Source organism: Lissotriton vulgaris, unplaced genomic scaffold (genome assembly GCF_964263255.1).
Source record: "Lissotriton vulgaris unplaced genomic scaffold, aLisVul1.2 SCAFFOLD_1182, whole genome shotgun sequence".
Taxonomy (NCBI): Eukaryota; Metazoa; Chordata; class Amphibia; order Caudata; family Salamandridae; genus Lissotriton; species Lissotriton vulgaris.
Genome location: NW_028246755.1, coordinates 139,679 through 159,189, shown reverse-complemented (window position 1 = coordinate 159,189; position 19,511 = coordinate 139,679). Strand labels below are relative to the sequence as shown.

Below are 19,511 nucleotides of genomic sequence, written 5' to 3'. Positions count from 1 at the left end.
GTACACCTACAGGGCACCAGGCAGGGGTCTGCATCTGTAGCCTGTCACTCATCTACTGCACAGAGTGCCCCAAACAGGACCTACCTTAGTGGTCACTCGGCCAGGCACTGTGCCAGTCACCTCCTCAGGTTCAAATCAACACCGCTTCCTGGGATAACCATCTACCCTGCCCTGATACATCAGGGTTCACTACTAACCCTCCTCCATCACCTCCTTTCAGATCTCCTCAGGGTCAGTTACTTAGCCCACCTAGGAAACCTAAGGCTACCACTATACCTCCTATTTTGAGAACCTCCCTCCTTTAGGGCCACCCACCTCATTGGCCACACCTGTTTGTTCACCCTCACCACCATATAACCTATGGGAACCATGGTAACAGCTACTTTGTCACACTCTCCTCCCACTGTTGTCCCCCTAATCACCTCCCTCACCCCACAAAGTAGGGTCCACCCCTACACCCCAATCAGTGGTGTGGGTATCAGTTGCTCTCCCTAAACCTCTAGAGAAGAATATCCTCCTCATGCAGGCCTAGTGTGTGTAGTGTTAGGGTTCAAAGCGTACACTATGGCCTGGAACAACTTTATGGAAACACTCTTTGCAAGCCTATCCCCGACATCCCACCCTTTGTGAATGCAAACCAGTCATAACAACACAGTTTAAACATTGAGCCTACATTTCTTCACATGACATGTGTGGGTAGGGTCCAGGGGCTTTCCTTTCTCATACCTTTAGTTCACATGACTAAACCTTTGAACCATTCTCAGAGCCTTGCTCTCCAATATTTGCCCATTAATGCATAGGTAATATGTGGCAAATGCTATCAATGCATACCAGAATGGGATACTATGTATCTCGCCGCTGAACACCAATGTTAGAAAATGAGTCATTAGTTGTGTGGCCTGCACAAATAATGGGTCTACATTTGTCCTCCACTGGTAACAAAACACCCCATTGTAGTGCTTGACTGTCATAGGGTAGCGAAGCAGAGCAGCCCACACAACCGCCCATAAGTAGGCCTTGGACTGCTCTGCTTCCCTATGAAAGTCCAAGCGCTACAATGGTGTTTTTGGTACCCAGTGGAGGACACTAGTGCAGGCCACACAACTAATGAATCACTTGCTAACAGGTGGAATACAGAATTTACTTGCACAAGTTGGACAAAAGACATTCATGGGAGGTTTACAGACTATGGCATGAAAGTTAGTTTGATGGTGGCATGTCTATCTATTTTTAAACATATTATAACTGTCTTAACCAAAAGAAATGTAATATTTTGAATTGTCAAGAAATCTCAGACTTTGGACTCTATTTGTATTCTATTGTATTTCAAATACTTCTTATGTGAAGCGTACAGTCTGCTTTAAATTTTGCACTCCGTGTACTTACTGCGTAATTTAAGGGTGTGAGGTTGCAATCCTTCCAGCTCTTTCGACTTATAAGATGGCATTCTGTTTCAAGCACATCAAGCGTGAAATAATAGATATTTCCAGCACCCTAAAAAACATGGAACATGGAGCTTATTTATAAACGGAGGGTAAAAATGTTGAATCAAATAAACCACTCAGTTCTTGAAACTCATAACATTGACCGCCAGTGGTAATTACTTTTCCACATGGTATTAGGCAATATATAGGGCCAAGGTGGTAATAGGTGATATAATTAGTGGATACCCAGTTACGGCTGATGCATTCCACATATTTTTCATGGTGATTACTTCGAATCTTATGTTGATAGTAATCATAACAAAATTACTATGGAATCATTTATTGGAAAAGTAGTTATCTGCATTAGTTTCTTTAAAGCTCAAAAGATCTTAATTGAAAATTCATTAAAAAGAGGTTATAAGAGCATGCCACTCGGTCCCACAAGGCACGCCCCTTTAGCAAGGGTTGTTGACACAAGAAATACTGGAAGATAGGACACCAGTCTAGGGTGTACCTGGTAACAACCATTAAATACTTCAAAACCCATGTAAGCTATGGAAGATGACACTCAAATAGCAGGTCAAAATTACACTCTGAGCAGATTCAAAAAGGCAATTAGAGGTATGAAGTAATACTCCTGTAGTAGGCTTTTACACTTACACACATCTGATAATTACCCCAAAACAACTAATAAAATGGGATTATTCAGTTAATTTTCACAGACTAGTTACATGAATAGAAAGGACAGTGTCCTTTTTCATCTTTTTTAAATTGGGAGTGAATGTCTCCACAGATTCACAAAGATACCTATCAGTACTTAAAGGAGTACTCCTGTGGTATTACTTTGCAAATCGGCTCCTTGGAGATTTGGACTTGCCAATATTTAAATAATTTAAAGCAGTGGTTCTTAACCTGTGGATCCTACTTAGGGGGTCCGTGACTGCTCAGAAAATTAAATAATATAACAGATTAATAACATTTATATAAATAAAAAAGCAAAATGTAAAATTGAACATTTAAAATGTGCTGTAAATGTGAGGGAGTTTGAAATTGGCGGCTAAAAATTAAGGGGCCGATTATGATGGCGGACGGACCTGAGTCCGTCCGCCACCATAGAGTAGGAGGGAACCTCCGCATGGCCTGCGGAGTTCCCTCCTGTGCAATTAGGATGTGACCGCCACCCTGGCGGTCACGTCCTCTATTTTTACCATTGCGGCGGTTGCGGCTTCATGCTGCATCCGCCGCAATGGTAAAAATGCATACTTTGCATTTGTATGCAGAAAGCGGCAGGCACCTTGCGGTGCCTGCCGATTTCTGCATACAAATGCAGGGGGGTACCATAGGTACCCCCCCATGTGCACTCCCCACCCCCCCTTCACCCAGGGGGCCCGCACGGGCCCCCGCACGGAAGTTACACATGCTTTTCCACGGCGGAAAAGCCGCCGCGGAAAAGCATTTTTAACAGCCCATCCTAATATGGCTGACGGTGTCTAAGAGACACCGTCACCATATTAGAGCTTTTCCGCCGCAGTTGTAAGCCAACCGCGGCGGAAAAGCTGCGGACGGAAACCAGGACCCACCAGCCATCCTAATGTGGCAGTGGGACTTTGATGGGTCCGCTGCGGTTTTTCCGCATCCTCCGGGCCGGCGGTGGCTTCCGCCGGCCCGGAGGATGCGGAAAAACCACAATCGTAATAGGCCCCTAAGTTAGTATTCTCAGATTGATTTGTGGCAGCAGTACAAATACATCAAACAGAATACAGTATGGATGATGAGAGGCCTCAATTGACTTTAGAAAAGCTCCAACTTTCCCATAATTTTTTTTATTTTTTTTATATGTGTTTGAGAATTAAAGGAAATATTTCAGTATTTGTGTGTTTCTTAGATTAATGTTTATTTTTGTATTTTTTGTGTATTATTTTGTTGTTCAAGTCAACAAAAATGCTTAGGTTGGGGTCACCGACTTCCAGTAATGACTCAGTATGGGGTCACTGGCTTCCAATAATTGTTCAGTGGCAGTTCCCGAGATCCAGTAGTGATTAACTGGGGGTCCATGGAAGTCAAAAGGTTAAGAGCCACTGGTTTATAGTATTCTGCTATGTCCCATCATCTGAGACATGAATATCTCGATTAACATCGCAAAAACCAAAGGGAAGAGGTGGTAGCACTGGTGGCTACCACATCTATAGAGAATCCCCCTGAAATGGCAAATTGCTTATAAGGGGTGCCAATGGGCACTCATAGAGACTCACTACCATCCCTCTAAACAGCTACAGCAAGAATTAGTGAGCAAAGCCTACAAATTGACCCATTTGACCTTGCTGAATGCCTTTTCCACATCCAGTATTTGGAAGGAGAACTCCAGTGCCCGATCTAATAGAGATAGACAGATACGGAAGTTCCTTAATACATGGGCAAGAATAAACCTGTGTCGCACCTTGGAGTGGGGGATACAAACTTCAAATACAATTCATATTTATACTGAAGATACATTGTTAGACACAGGTTTGGCCAATGCCTCAACATTGCAGTTTAGTATTGACATTGGCTCAAAGGACAAACAATTTACATGGATTTTACTCTAGAAAGCTAAAAAAATTTGCCACCAAGCAATCATTTGCCATGTTATTGATTTCACAACCCTATGGGATAGTATTCAGAAACAGAGAAAACAAACACTTAAAAAATATGTAATATAAGTCATGTGTAATCCCGCATTCCCTGGCTACTTGCCTCCTGAAATGTGATACACTTTATTGTTTTGATCATTATTAAATATTCTCTTTGCTATTAGAACACATTAAAACATATCCAAGCAATTGTTTTAAAAATTTTGGATGCATGTTTTTTCTCTTTCATCAGAACTCGTCTTCCAACCTCCCACAGTTCATGGTGGCGTATAGAGGAATCAATGTTTCCTTCCGTCTTATTTATGAATAAATATACCAAGCAAGGGCCCTAGCAGTGGATCTGATTTGATAAAATTACATCCATGATTTGTTTAAAATGAAATATTGACCCCCTCATTAGTTTTTCACTCATTGTGTGTATTATTTGATAATAGATATTCATGGTGGTACACATAAGGTGCTGCGAAGATTGGTGGCACACTGCAGGAGCTCTTTATCTAACAGTAGGTGAATTTATTTTGTCAAATTATGAAATGGGTACAATCCTCTCTAGCAAGCTGCCTTTTCTGCATTGTCATACCAGATTTTTCATCTTTTATGGACCCTAGTATTTCTGTCTGTTTAGCTCTGTGAACCTTGCCCTTAGTAACAAGAGCAAAGTGCATGTTCCCCCCTTTAAATCAGTGTTAAATTTGCTTTCCACAATGTACATATTTAATTTGCATACAAGGACCAAGTATGGTGGAAGATGTAAACACAGGGTGTGGAAGTTAAAAGCCTCCTGTGGTACAATCCACAGGCAGCACCTATGGTACAATCCACAGGGTTTGCCTGTAAAGTAGTTTCAGGCCTACCATGTGTAACCCTCCTAAAGGAGCTAAAAAACCTGCTGTAAAACTTGTCAAAATAATAGTTTTTGACAGGTGGGAAGCACTGCTTTTAAAAATATTATTGTCACCCCACTTACACCTTGTCACCCACAAAATAGGGTGTCTGATATTTACAAGTTGAACAATAAACGAAATGAAGGTTGACATGTACCTCCAGCTATATCGCAAAACTATTTTCACTGGCATGGCTGTAGTTGAATCCTAGGAAACATCAACAAACAGATGCATAAACTTTAATCTGTAACGTTTTAAAAGAAACAGATAAAAAGAGTCATTCAAAGACTATTTTCATATTTATTTAATTTGAAGTCATTGGTGAAGTTAGATTGTTAATAAATATTTACGTATGCCTGATTACAGGAGGGGCTGGGTGTGGGGTAACTGGTCCCTATCAGCTCCGGAAGAAGAATTGGGGGGGCCCTGGAATTTCATTAACTTGCAAGAGACAAATGTAAAACCTGCCCATATATAGTTTAGTGTAAGTAAGACATGAAGAAGGAAAAACCTTGCCACAGGGTTCACACAAACCAGGCTGACTTTGTACCCAGTGGGAGGGCGAGCTACCCCTAGAAATGGTTTGGAGTGGGCACAAGGGAGGGGACTGGTCATTTAACTGGCCAAAACTCTGGGTGGAAACAAGAACTCTTCTCAAGGGAGGAAAGATTCCCCATTTTGGATTTTAGGACTGAGGTGCACTGTGGGATTGTTTGCAGGAAAGCAAACAAGATGTGCTTCAAAAGTGGTGAGAGTGCCTTTGGAGAAACTTTTTCTCAATGGTTAGGGAGTGCCCATTAGTTCCCCTTACCCCCTGGCTAGTGCAAACTAAAAAGGTAGCCCTCCTGAGAACCCCCTCAGATCACTTTCTGGAACTGTTAAAGATCAGAAGATGACTAGCAGTGCAGTTTGTGAGCTGAAAGGAGCCATAATGGACTCAACCTGCTCCCTTTTGTACCCAGGACAATGAAGTTGGCTGACATCCAATTTGGCTACATGGGCACAACATGGAACATCTGTGTAATTAGCACTATGTAATCGGTATATTACCTAAGTAGCTAGTTATTAAACGTATTTAATTTGGTTTTTTATTCTTCTGAAATGTTTTGGTGGTATTTAATCGATGGCCTTTATTTAATTTACAGATAACTGCACGTTTACCTTGTTGTGTGCCTCTATCATTGTTCTTGGAATTGTAATAAAATAGTTTTAGTAGAAAACAGAATAAATAACTATGCATGTGCGAAACAACTGTATTAATTAACATTGAGATTGATGAAGATGGAAAACGATGAGACATTTAATGGTCCCAACAATCAAAAGTTGAATGGAAGGTAATTTTGCAGTGGAAATAGTTACTTTTTCAGCTACCTAACAAAATGCATTGAGATGAACTTCTAAACTGAACTTATAAAAACACATATGCCTGAGCCAAGACACAAAAAGCAAAATTACCCCCGCCTCCAAATCTCGCCCACTTAAGCGGGATAAGAGAAATGCACGTCATTATCTGATAAGGTGGCTTCATGAACTTGCTTAGCACTGCAAGTAAGATGGCTGCTGCATAGACCCCCCCTCTCAGTGTTTTTTCAGCCTTTCTACTTCCTGAAGGTGATCAATAAGGAAAACAAAGTTTTAATTTTCTTACCACAGGTTGACGGTGGGCATCAGCTACACGGTAAAGGCCGAAAACATAGCCTTCTTCTCTGTCTTTATTGATCTCTTCCAGGGCCAGACCCGCTTGAAATACTGTAGTGTTGCAGTCTTCGGGTATTAGAGGCATGGGGGGGATGGGGGGCACCGAGCTGAGGGCACCGCTTAGGAAGAGCAGTGTGAGACATAGAAAAGGGACAAAGGGCTTCATGTTCTTCAAAGTCTGAAGGAGGGTTCTTTTACTCTCAGCTGTTGAACTAGCTACCCTGACGACTAACCCTTAATGGGAATAAATGCAGCTCAGGTTGACTTGTTTTTATACACCCACATTAATCAGAGGTGAATACAGCCTTGACGTTAACCCGAGATGAACCAGCACAGTTTGCAGTAAATGATTGATCTTTGATGTTTAGCTAAAGTCAAAACTTTTGTGCAACAGGTCACTTTCATGCAAAAGGCCAGCAGCTGCTGTCAGTGTACCAAACTTTTTTGGCTAATGCTTCATCAAATCTATTCAACCTGAGTTCTCAGTCTCGGGCCCTGGCGCCTTTTTTTGTCTTTTAACACATTTCATGTAACTATGTCAATTAACACCAACAATGCAGGTATGCGTTTTTCTTAAAATCATTGATGAAACATATATGTGCTTTTAGAATTCAAAAGAAAACATGTTAGCAAAGCAGATGTTGCTGACAATATGTCTGTCCAATCAGCAAATCTCCTGCACAATCCAAAAGGGATTGGAGCTCACCTGGAAAGCTGGCGGGCCAGGGAACCCAGACATGAATTTCTCAATAGGGTTGTACATCAGAATATCTTACACAAAAATATTGAGTCACAAAAAGCGTGTCCTAAATGTTCTTTACAAAAATGTTGTCTCACTGCATGTAGATTTTCTGTTATTAACTTTAGTGAGGCACAAATTTGCAGGAGATACTTAGGACACAATCTTTATGTCACACAATGTATTCCGGTACCATGCTCTTAATAGCCTATGGGTGACTAAGGATTGTTGATTCAGCCTTCTCAGAACTATGCCTAATTGATGAGCAGAGGGCTCTAAGGGTGGGTCCGGCTAAGCTAAGAAGTGGCTGGCGGTGTGGTGCATGAAAGAAGGCACCCGCTGCCGCCCCTGATAAAAAGGCAGCTGGGAAGGTTGAGGATGAGGTGGCTCTCTTGCAGAGTACCAAAACAAAAGGATCCACCTCTAAAAGGGATACAGTCAAGTATGGTTATCACTGTGTTATGGAAAGTGCGTATTCAACAGTGTTTGGACGCACGCTGTGTTTGCTTAAATACCCCTCACACACCAAAAGGGCCCTTGGTGTCATGCTTCATCATAGGGGTCTTCGGGGCGTGCTGCAACCTGCGATTATGTAGGAGCACTAGTAATATAATGCTATGTGTGGTGTAAGAGTAGTGAGAGGGAAGGTCAGGGGTGAATGCAGGGAAGTGAGTTAAAAAGAACCTGGCCTCGTAGACAATCAAAATTTAATAGGTCAAATGAGGCTGGTGCTGGTAAAAGTGTGATTCAGAGATGTCCTGTGTAATGTGCGGATACTCCTAATGAGTCAACATGTTTCGAAGCTTCAAGGCTTCTTCGTCAGGACAAACAAAGATCCCTCCTGTAAACACTATGTTACTCAAAGTTGTGATGTAGAATAATGTGATATATACAATGTGAGAAGAAAATGCAATTCATCAAGCACTGTATACAATACCCAATCGTATGTCTTAATCAATGTTTATGTAAATGAGAAACAATGCCCCATGAGTCTAAAGAACGGGTGGAAAAGAATGGTGCCACCGGGTAGTGCCCTTCAACTGTCCCTTACTCCTTGTAGCTCCAGCCCGTGGCTCTGGTGTGTGTTGCAGAGTGCAAACCCCCATTGTGACCTGTGCTTGGTGTGTCCATGCTCACAGCCCTCTGCTGCGGCACTCGGTGATAAGGCAGCTAAGGGAGTTGTGGGGTAGTCAACGCTTTTGCCCCAGCTTGAACCACACCTAATGAGTCAGTGCTCTCTGAGAAATATTGGGACCTGTCCAGGCACATAAAATTAGAGATCCTTAAAGAGGTGAGACCTTTGGGTCACTGAGGATTTGCTTTTATGAAGATGAAGACCTGGATGCAGATTTACTAGTAGTTTGCGCTGTGTCTGCATCACGAAAGTGAGGCAAACCCAGCACAAAGAGTTGGGAGCGCGATTTACTATCCTACACAAACGAGGGTTTGCATGGTGTGCTACTTTGAGTTACTTTGCATCAAGGAAGCATTTAATGAGTGATACAGGGGGTTCCCATGCAACCACACAAAATGAATTTACAGTGGAGTAAGTCTCAAAGGGAGAATGGCCGTTTAAGGAGAAAAAAATAAAAGCATCCACAGTAAGGCCTCATTGGAGCAGCTGCTGAAAATAAGTTTGATCAGATCAAGGTGATAGTCTTCATATGTTTATTCTGAGCCCCTTTGAGTATAAAAAAAAATAAGGATTTGGTCCTCAGCAAAGTAAAGTGCTAAAATGTGTGATAGTGAAACATGGGTATTACTGGCATCTAACTTTGAAAGCTAAGGGAGATTTATCAAAGCTAAAATTATTGGCACCAGTGACCAGAAGCACCATGCTATTTAAACTGTGTATGGCAAACTATTTTGGTTTCTTTTCAAGCATTTTGCTGGTCTGGAGGCATCACAAAGGCCACTGCTTCAGCTGCAGCAGTGTGAAACGCCAGCCTGCTTCTGTGACGAAGGGGCTGTCACACCCCCCCCCCTTCCCAGCCGGGGCCAAACTATGAGCTCTGTTGATACCAGGACCCCTGTACAATATGCTCTAAGAGCCATATTACCAGTTTGACAGTGTGGCAGAGGGACCGTCCCCCTGCAGCACCGCCAAACCCGCGTGAGGACCGCCCGCCCTATAATGACTTTTTGAATCACTGGCAAGCATTTCCTTTGTTTTTTTTTGTGTTTTTTTTTTGTGAACCTTTATTAGTCGTGCAATCAAGTACAGGTACGGGCCTACAACCTTCTCGGCCGGCCGCGAAACAGGGTAAAAGTATAGCATCAATACGGAAAATCAGAACAGTTCAAAAGCCGGAACGATATATGTAGCAGGAGACAACACTTGGGCATACGGTCAGGTCCGAAGTCAGAATTACAGAGGATCATTTTTAATATAGAGAACTGAAAAAATGCCATACAATCACACGTGGTCCTACAACACAGCGCGCAAATCAGGATATCCACCATTAATATAAATACAGACGAAGTAGTGAGGTTAAGGCACACACAAATCAGGAGAGACGTTGGCACAAATCCGGTGGAGAGCCAACCCGGACCCCACCCCTCAAAGCAATACACGTTACAGGAACCACGAATGATGACGACACTATAGAAAAGACAAAAGACTAAAGGGCCATGGAAACAAAGAACGGACAAACCCCACCCCCCTACCCCCACCCTGCACACCCGCGGAAGGCCAAGGCCTGCCCCCCCAGCCGCGTGCCTGTCGCCCTAATGGAACCCGAAATTTAGAAAAGAAAAAGAGAAAAGACAAAAGGCGTAGATGGAGGAGGGCCCTCAAAGTCGCCGCCCGGCCCCGCCCCTCATCCCTGCATGTGGGGAAATTCCAAAAGCAAAATGGAGTATCACGGAGAACGTCAAGTACCAAGTACACCAATTATACAATCCCAGTACTAACACACCCAAAGCAACGTCAGTTAACATGAGGGCCAACGAAACCTAAAATGCATTACCCCTGGCCTCGTTTAGCAACGGAACCACCCAATGACCCCTTGTCAATCGACATACAGTACTTTTTGGAGGATCTGGAGGATCCGAGCGAATCAGGCCCGAGTAATTCCAGAAAAGGGTTTAGCAGCTCGAGTCCATCCAGATGTGTGCAGCTGAAGTCCAAGGGCGGCAATACCAAGCCCGCGAGTGCCACAAAGTCCAAGCACAGTAGTACCATCCATAAAGAGGAAAACGCGCTGTCCGGCATATGCCGCGGTATTATTGGGGCGGCCCGAAAAGAAGAACAGCAGCGCGTCCCTAAGCTCAAGTTAGGCACATGTCCCAAAAAGGCACTCACTTGTACATCCGCACTGTCCAGGGAGGACGAAGCAACCAAATCTAAGCATTTCCTTTGTTGTTCCCACAGCGGTGCCAATAAAATAGGCACTTCAATGGGAACAAAGGAAGTTCCAGCACGGAATGGACTGAAAAGTTCATGCCGGAACTTATGTGAATGCACACAGGGGGGCATATGTTTTAAAACATTCTAGAATTTTGAACGAATTTGAAATGGGAGGTTAAAAAATAAGGGGCAGATTTATGTTGCCTGATGCATCTCTACAAATCGGCAGAGATGCGCCAGGAAAGATACGCCACGCAAGTTTATCCTTGCGCCACCCATGATGCGCCGCATTTACAATGCGGTACAAAAGGGGGTGTGAGTGTTTGATTGATTCAGATGCTCTGTCCATCACCACCCCCTTTTGTACCGCTTTTGGCCGCCATAAGTGTGGCAGGGTATGCTCAGACGTGAGTCCCTTGCTCACTTTGCCACTGGATTCAAGCAAGCCGGGCTGAAGACGGCTGGAATGCCAGAAACCGGTCCTCCGAAGCTTGTTTCCGGTGCAGGGAAGACATGGCTTGGCAGTTCGGGCTGGACTGTTCCCATGAGGCACAGGGTCAGACTGATTTGCATATAGCCATGTCTGAACTGGGGTGGCAGAGTGGACTAAAGAACGGTGATGGATTAAACCCATATCTTTTGACTGGGTGTGAGTGTTTGATTGATTCAGATGCTCCGTCCATCACCACCCCCTTTTGTACCGCTTTTGGCCGCCATAAGTGTGGCAGGGTATGCTCAGAAGTGAGTCCCTTGCTCACTTTGCCACTGGATTCAAGCAAGCCGGGCTGAAGACGGCTGGAATGCCAGAAACCGGTCCTCGGAAGCTTGTTTCCGGTCCAGGGAAGACATGGCTTGGCAGTTCGGGCTGGACTGTTCCCATGAGGCACAGGGTCAGACTGATTTGCATATAGCCATGTCTGAACTGGGGTGGCAGAGTGGGCTAAAGAACGGTGATGGATTAAACCCAGATCTTTTGACTGGGTGTGAGTGTTTGATTGATTCAGATGCTCCGTCCATCACCACCCCCTTTTGTCCGCAGTCCTGGATAGATGCAGCCCTAATCCCTGCAGTGAAGGGTGGCAGCGTGCCTTGCTGGGAGGCCCTATGGCGTGGAGATAACTGGAGGCGCAACTCCCCCTAGAAGATGAAGCACTTCGTTGGGTTGGGGGGGAAGCCTCTTGCACAACAAGCTCGCGAGGGAGGGAGGGGGGAGGGGGGGCTTGCGCGATTCACTTGCGGGAGCTATAATTGCTACCAAATGGTGGCGCTCGCTCCCGCAAGTGAATTTCCACACGTGCACACGTTGCCATTGAAGGCAATGGAACGCGTGCACGGTTGTGGGTTAAAAAGGGGACCGATGGCATTAGGTCTCCTCCTATGTAGCGCATGTGCGCTGTGTAGGCAAGATCTAAAAATGACACAGTCGAAGAGGGAACTGGTATCAGGTAAGCGGAGCCAAAGGATGAGGCCAAGCGAGTCTCAAAAGGTAGGGACTGTTTAAATACTCTTGCCTTGTTCTGTAATTCTCCTTCTACACGCGTAGCACGTCTTTGAATATGTAAAATCCAGTATTTGTAAAGCGCACAGCTACCCGTAGGCATCCCGGCGCTGGGGGCCGTTGGGAAGATTAAGCGAGCTATTGCCCAGAGTCACATGGTGCTGGGCAGACCCCTGCCGCCGGTGCCGGGGATTGAACCGTGATCCCCAGCGTCCGGCGTCAGTCGTCCTGGCCGCTGCGCCACACATCTTCCTCTTCTTTACAGTTTACACGTGCGTGCATGCGGATGGAAATCAGCATTGTTTCTTAAATTAGCAGACTAGAGTATACAAGTCGTGCTCCTTCTTGCTGCAGCTTTCATAACCAATTCAAAACGTTCATGTTCTAACACTATATTGTTGAAGAGCATTGCTTGGAAAACAATAATGTTTAATCAGCAACCTGATTACTCAGGAACTAATTACTTAGTAAACTATGATAACATGAGTTTTATATAGATATATATATATATATATATATATATATATATATATATATATATATATATTCAAAACAACAACGGGGTCCTTCCGGGATCCTTACTCTCTATGTCAGGTGGCGTCTCAGGTTCGGCGGACCTCACCGGCCGAAAAGTCAATTTTTTCACAGGTTTGCTTGCAAGCAATAGACGCACTCAGGATAGATGCAGTATAAAGGATTTATTTATCCAGTAAACACGCTACGCGTTTCGACAATGTTTCTTGTCTTGATCACACGTGAAAAACCCCTGCTGGTTACATCAAGATATACACATTCAGTAGCATTTCATGGAAATGGAGGAGGAAGTTCAAACTACTACAAATATGTGGTGTATGGTAGCAAATCAAACCACCATCTTGGAATGGACTACATAGTACATGTTTATATTGATTGAATCCAACGTACTAGGTATCAGATTGCTTAGAGCACCATGGTTACGTCTAAACACAACAATAAAAAAAGTTTGTCAAGACAACCAAAGGTAGTGCCGCCTACAGCAATTATACAACTTTGTATTATTTGTTTGTATTATTTTAAGCATACTGGGTATAGTAATACTTGGGAAGCCAAGGTTGCGTAAAAACACCACGATTGAAAATTGTGATAGTGTCATATGCAGCAATTGTGTTATCAATACTGCTGGAACGCACACATTGAAGCTCAATCTAGTGCCCACAGTTAAGCGTTCACACCCGGGAGGGAAAAGCAGGTGGAAGGTGTGTACCCGCCAGAGAAAACATTTATGGTGTGCCACTAAAATGTTATTTAACCTCCTTGTCCATATTTCTGGTCCATGTTTGGACAATTTCGGGCTTGAGAACAAACAAATGATATACTTTCGGTCTAGTGCCTAAATAGAACAGTCTGCATGAGAACAACGAGTTCCCGCACAAATTATTCCCAGCGGTCTGTGGTAGGTTAAGACAGACGATTGAAAGGTCTAGTGCCTATGAACAACCTCCAGTCAATAAAACTATAAGAAAAGAAAAAATGGCGTATATCCATGAATCAGCACGGAGCGGTGCAAAGAACAGTGAATACATACAGTGAAGAGGTGTACTTTCATACAGGTGCTAGTGTCTTTCATCCAAGTTTCAAGAAGGTCAAGGACCGTGACTAAAGAAGTGATTGGAGTGAGTTTCTTCAATTCTCCTAAAAAAACACATAAAACATACAGTTAAAATCTACATAAAATCAATGGATATTTCAACTTAGTTCATAACACACAGAAACTTCAATTATTATATGATCAGTGGATATATAAGTGGTACATAGATCTCATCCAAGATATTAACATCACAGTTATTTAATCCTCATGCAGATGGGTTGCAAGTTCTTCATCCCAATTGTGCCCCCCGGGGAACTTGGTCTCGTGTTCCATGATCCAGCGTGATTCTTTCTTCCTTAATGCTAGTTCACGGTTCCCTCCTCTTCTCCCAATATTCACCTGCTCCACAGCAAAGTATCTAAGTAGGGAGTTATCCGAGTGGTGGTGTTCCTGAAAGTGTCTGGCAATGGGATAATGGTTATCTGCATGAGTGATGGCCCTGAGGCGCTCTTGTATCCTCTTCTTGGCCATACATGTGGTACTCCCAACATATCTTTTTCTACATGGGCATTCGAGTACATAAATGACATAAGTGGTAGTACATGTCAAAAATTGTCTGATCATTTTGGGATCCCTCCGGCCAGGTATGTCGATGTATTTGACCATCTTACTGGTTGTACAGGCTTTACAATGCCCGCATGGATAGAACCCCTTAAGGCCTTGAACATGACGTTTACTTGTAGTTATGTCCCCTTTGATCAACATGTCCCTAAGGTTTCTGCCTCGTCTGTAGGTAATCTGTGGTCTATCTTTAAGATGAGGGCCCACTATATTATCAGCCTTGAGAATATTCCAATTGCTAGCAAGAATTTTACGGATTTTATCAGATTTTTGATTAAAAGTAGTTATCACTCGGGTACCACTTTCGGTGTAGGTATCATTCATTGGAGCTATAGGATTGAGAAGATCCTTCCGATCAAGCGATGACACCTTGAGTACTGCTTTGCTAAGGACCCCTTCTGGGTACCCTCTGTCTCTGAAACGCTTGAGCATGATCTCTTGTTCCGTGGCGAAACTTGCATCATCGCTACAGTTTCTCTTAGCCCTAAGTAACTCCCCAAACGGGATGCTCCACTTCAGAGGATCCGGGTGAGCACTGAGGTCATGGAGAAGGGTGTTCCCTGCGGTGTCTTTCCTATGTAGCTTAGAGGTGAGATTGCCATCAATCACTTCTATAACAGTATCAAGAAATTCTACACTCTTCTCACTGATGTTATGTGTGAGATAGATGTTGTAGGGATTGATATTGAGTTTCTCAATGAATGCGAGCGCTTCTTCTCGTGTACCTTGCCAGATGACAAATAGGTCATCTATGTATCTGACCCAGGTAGTGACTTTCTCAAAATCTTTCATTAAGTGGATGTCTGATCTGATTTCCTCCTCCCATTTGCCTAGGAACAGATTCGCGAAGCTCGGTGCGAATGCTGAACCCATGGCAGCGCCACGTATTTGTTTGTGCATGGCTCCATCGAACATGAAGATATTGTTACGTAAACATATCTTCATCATCTCGATAAGCATGCGGGTATGGTCGGAGTAGCATATGTCTCTTTGTCTCAGAAACCAAAGACTGGCTTCCATGCCCTGGACATGATCAATGATAGTGTAAAGGGCATTGACATCCATAGTAATGAGCAGAGAGCCCTCTACCCATTGTATGTTGCCAATCTTGTTTAGGAAATCAGTGATATCCCTGATGTATGCTGGTAACCTGCACCCATATTCCCGCAGGAAATGGTCGATATATTGAGATAGGTTCTCATTTACACTTTCTATAGATGAAATAATAGACCTGCCAGGAGGTATCCTGGCATCCTTATGCACCTTGGGGAGAAGGTAAAATATAGGTAGTTTGGGGTAGTCTTTTTTGAGAAAACAATACTCATGCCAGGTGAGCAGACCCTCATCCCGCCATTCAGACAGTAATTCCCAGGTTTCTATTATACTTGCATTGTATTCTGTCATAGTACATTTAGCATAGAAATTACTTGTGTTGAGTTGTCTAAGAGCCTCCTTCACATACATATCCCTGCCCCACAGAACAATATTTCCCCCTTTATCAGCAGGTCTCAATATGTATATATATATATATATATATATATATATATATATATATATATATATATAGATAGATAGATAGATATATGTGTATATATATTACCTACTGGCCGTCACCAGTAGGTATATATAGTTAGGACCTAGTTACCATAGGAAATTCCGAACATTCTATTGGGAATAACTTTGGCGCCGATTGAGGGATCTGCCTGTAATTTTCCTTAAATTTGCCTTGCTGCGCTCCACTCCTTCCCTGGAAGTTTTGGGGGGATTCGTCAAGCGGAGGCCGAGAAAAAAGGGGGGTCCCAAAACATGTTTTCCCCATGTTAATTTCCATAGAGACATTCTGACAAGGCTACAGCTCGTACGGCTGAACGGAATTACACCAGATTTGGCAAAATGGTAGGGACTGGTATGCAGCAGTGCCTTTTGTATGTTTGGTGTAAATCCCTCCAGTAGTTCTTGAGAAAATTGAATTTGAAATTTTTCAAATGGCATTTTCTATGGGACCTTTAGACACGGCTACAGCCCGAACGGCTGAACGGAATTACACCAAACTTGGCAAAATGGTAGGGACAGGTATGCAGTAGTGCCTTTTCTATATTTGGTGAAAATCCCTCCAGTAGTTGTTGAGAAAATTGAATTTGAGCAAATTATATATCTATATGCGCTCACCGTACACGCACAGTACGTGTACGGTACGCGTGCCGTACGCGTACATGCACGTACCCTTACGTGCGTGAGCGAGTTTCTGATTGGCTGGCAGTCGACTGTCAACATTCCAAACTGTCCAAACCAGGAAGTGTTGGCCACCATCTTGTTTTTCAGGAGAACTGAGGCACAAGAGAGCCCAAAACAAGAGTGGAAAACACGAAAAGGGGCAGGGTAGAAACCCTCCCAACCCTCTAGCCCAGGGGTCTCCAAATTGGTCCTGGAGGGCCGGATCCATGCCAGATTTTTAAAATTACTACATGTATCTCAATGGGGATATCCAAAAAATCTGGAATGGATCTGGCCCTCCAGGTTGAGACCACTGCTCTAGCCCTTCTCAGGGGGTCCCAAAAGGACCCCCAAGGGCATTAAAAAAAATGGCGGGGTGTGCGCACCGTACGCGTACGGTACGCGTACCGTGCGCGTACCCCGCAATTTTAAAAATAAATAATTTTTTTTTGCACTTGGTGGTCCTTCTGGGACCCCCTGAGAAGGGCTAGGAGGTCAGGGGGTCTCAACCCTGCCCCCTTTTCACGTTTTCCACTCTTGTCTTGTGCCTCACTTCTCCTGAGAAACAAGATGGCTGCTCAGGTGGTCCCAGAAGGAAAATAACATATATAAACGTTATCCGCTAATAGAATTAGCATTTACAAAACCTTTGAAATTGATTGAAAAAAATATAGGTTTCACGCCTGATATAGTTAGGAATTAGCATTTAAAAAACCTTGCAAATTCACTGAAAAAACCATAGGTTTCAAGCCTTATATAGTTAGGAATTAGCATTTAAAAAACCTTGCAAATTCACTTAAAAAACCATAGGTTTCAGGCCTTATATAGTTAGGAATTAGCAGTTAAAAAACCTCGCAAATTCACTTAAAAAACATAGGTTTCAGGCCTTATATAGTTAGGAATTAGCATTTTAAAAACCTTGCAAATTCACTTAAAAAACCATAGGTTTCAGGCCTTATATAGTTAGGAATTAGCATTTAAAAAACCATTGAAATTGCTCCTATATAGTTAGTTGTACTAACTATATTTCGCGCACCCGCAATCCACTGCTGATGATGTCACATATTACATCATTCATGACATGGTCAGTGACATCACTGATGACATCACTGATGACATCTCAAATGACATCACTGATGACATCACTGATGACATCACTGATGACATCTCATTTGACATCACTGATCACATCACTGATGATATCATTCATGTGATAATACGATGCACCTCCTCACACTCTAATATAACCTTGGATACACCCAGTGTTAAATACAGACTACCATTCTTGAAACCATTGACACACCAATACCAGTTACTACATACGCACTCACTGATTCCTAGATCTACACACACATTCACTCATTCACCCATAGAATCACTCATACATACAGTCACTCATCAATACAACACTATCATATGCACTCATACACCTATACAGACACTCACACACTTCCATTCATCCATGGAGTTATTCACACACCTAGTCAGTCATGCAAAGAATCAATCACACTTCCATTTCCTCAACTATACAGTTATACACACAACACCTTACTTATTCAAACATATACTAACACATACTTACTCTCTTATACAATCACTGATACAAGTACACAATGATCCATACAGCCACTCGCACATTCACTGGCTCTCATGTATAGTCATTTATATATGCCAACTCTCACATGCACTGTGTTTTACATATGTACTTACTTGCACATGTAGCACTGAGATATCCATTCACTCACCAACACACCCATGCACACAGTCAACCGCCCATATAGCTGTTTCCACATGCACTCTTGAACTCCTACACCTAGTGAATCAACTGCTCACACATCTATGCACAGAGTCACACACCTCCCAGCCACCCACACACACACTCAGTCTCCCATTCAAATACTTGGGCAACCAATCAATAACCCATATAGCCACTCATAAAGCTACTGATCAACACATGCGGCAGCTTACACAACAACAGACATACGGATGCACACATTCAGACAGTTTAGTCACTAACCCATGCATTTAGTAAGACACATTTAATCACTCACTCATACAGTCAGTCACGCACCTACTAAATCCTTCATCCAGACAATTATTCTTCCACTCATTCTTCAATATGTAAAACATATTTAAACTTTACAGAAACACAGTCACTGGATGATGTCATCAGTGATGTTATCAGTGATGTCAAATGAGATGTCATCAGTGATGTTTTTTGAGATGTCATCAGTGATGTCACTGACCATGTCATGAATGACGTAATATGTGACATCATCAGCAGTGGATTGCGGGTGCGCGAAATATAGTTAGTACAACTAACTATATAGGAGCAATTTCAATGGTTTTTTAACTGCTAATTCCCAACTATATAAGACCTGAAACTTATGGTTTTTTAAGTGAATATATATATATATATTACTCAGGAAGTCAGCCTCACAGCATGAAGAAGGACGACAGCGGACCCAGGAAATTTCTGGTGCAAATTTTATTTCGTGCAAAAGTGCCCCCGCACCATAGCCATGACGCGTTTCGGGTCTTCCACGACCCTTGATCACATGACAGCGCTCAGAAGTGATAGTTCAGAATTTAAAGTGGCAGTGCACAATGGAAAATACACGTCATCATCAAGGTAGACAAAATACTATACATGCGTCAAAATTCATATACTTATTTTCAAAAAAACAGCAATAAATATACTGTTTTAAAAAAATAAAGTTTAAAAACCATTCCCCAAATAAATATATACGATAAAATATTAAAATATCATATATAAAAACATCATGAAACTGTGCAAAGTATTGCTGCTATGATAGCATATGGCAATTTACGACAATTTATCTACAAACAGACGCTACTTTGGGGATATTCTTTTATGGGATACTAT

The 19,511-nt window shown here is 42.9% G+C and overlaps 1 protein-coding gene across 1 annotated transcript in view; it reads right to left on the bottom strand.

Annotated features, from left to right (window-relative positions):
* Positions 1-6,931, bottom strand: part of LOC147665752 (fetuin-B-like) — a 90,073-nt gene extending 83,142 nt beyond the window's left edge. Inside the window, exons 1-2 of the mRNA XM_086949542.1 lie at positions 6,587-6,931; positions 1,387-1,494 (exon numbers count right to left, since the gene is read on the bottom strand). Of these exons, the coding sequence (XP_086805668.1) occupies positions 1,387-1,494; positions 6,587-6,802 (324 nt within the window). The 5' untranslated portion in view covers positions 6,803-6,931. The remainder of the gene's footprint in view (positions 1-1,386; positions 1,495-6,586) is intronic.
* Positions 6,932-19,511: the final 12,580 nt, after the last annotated feature.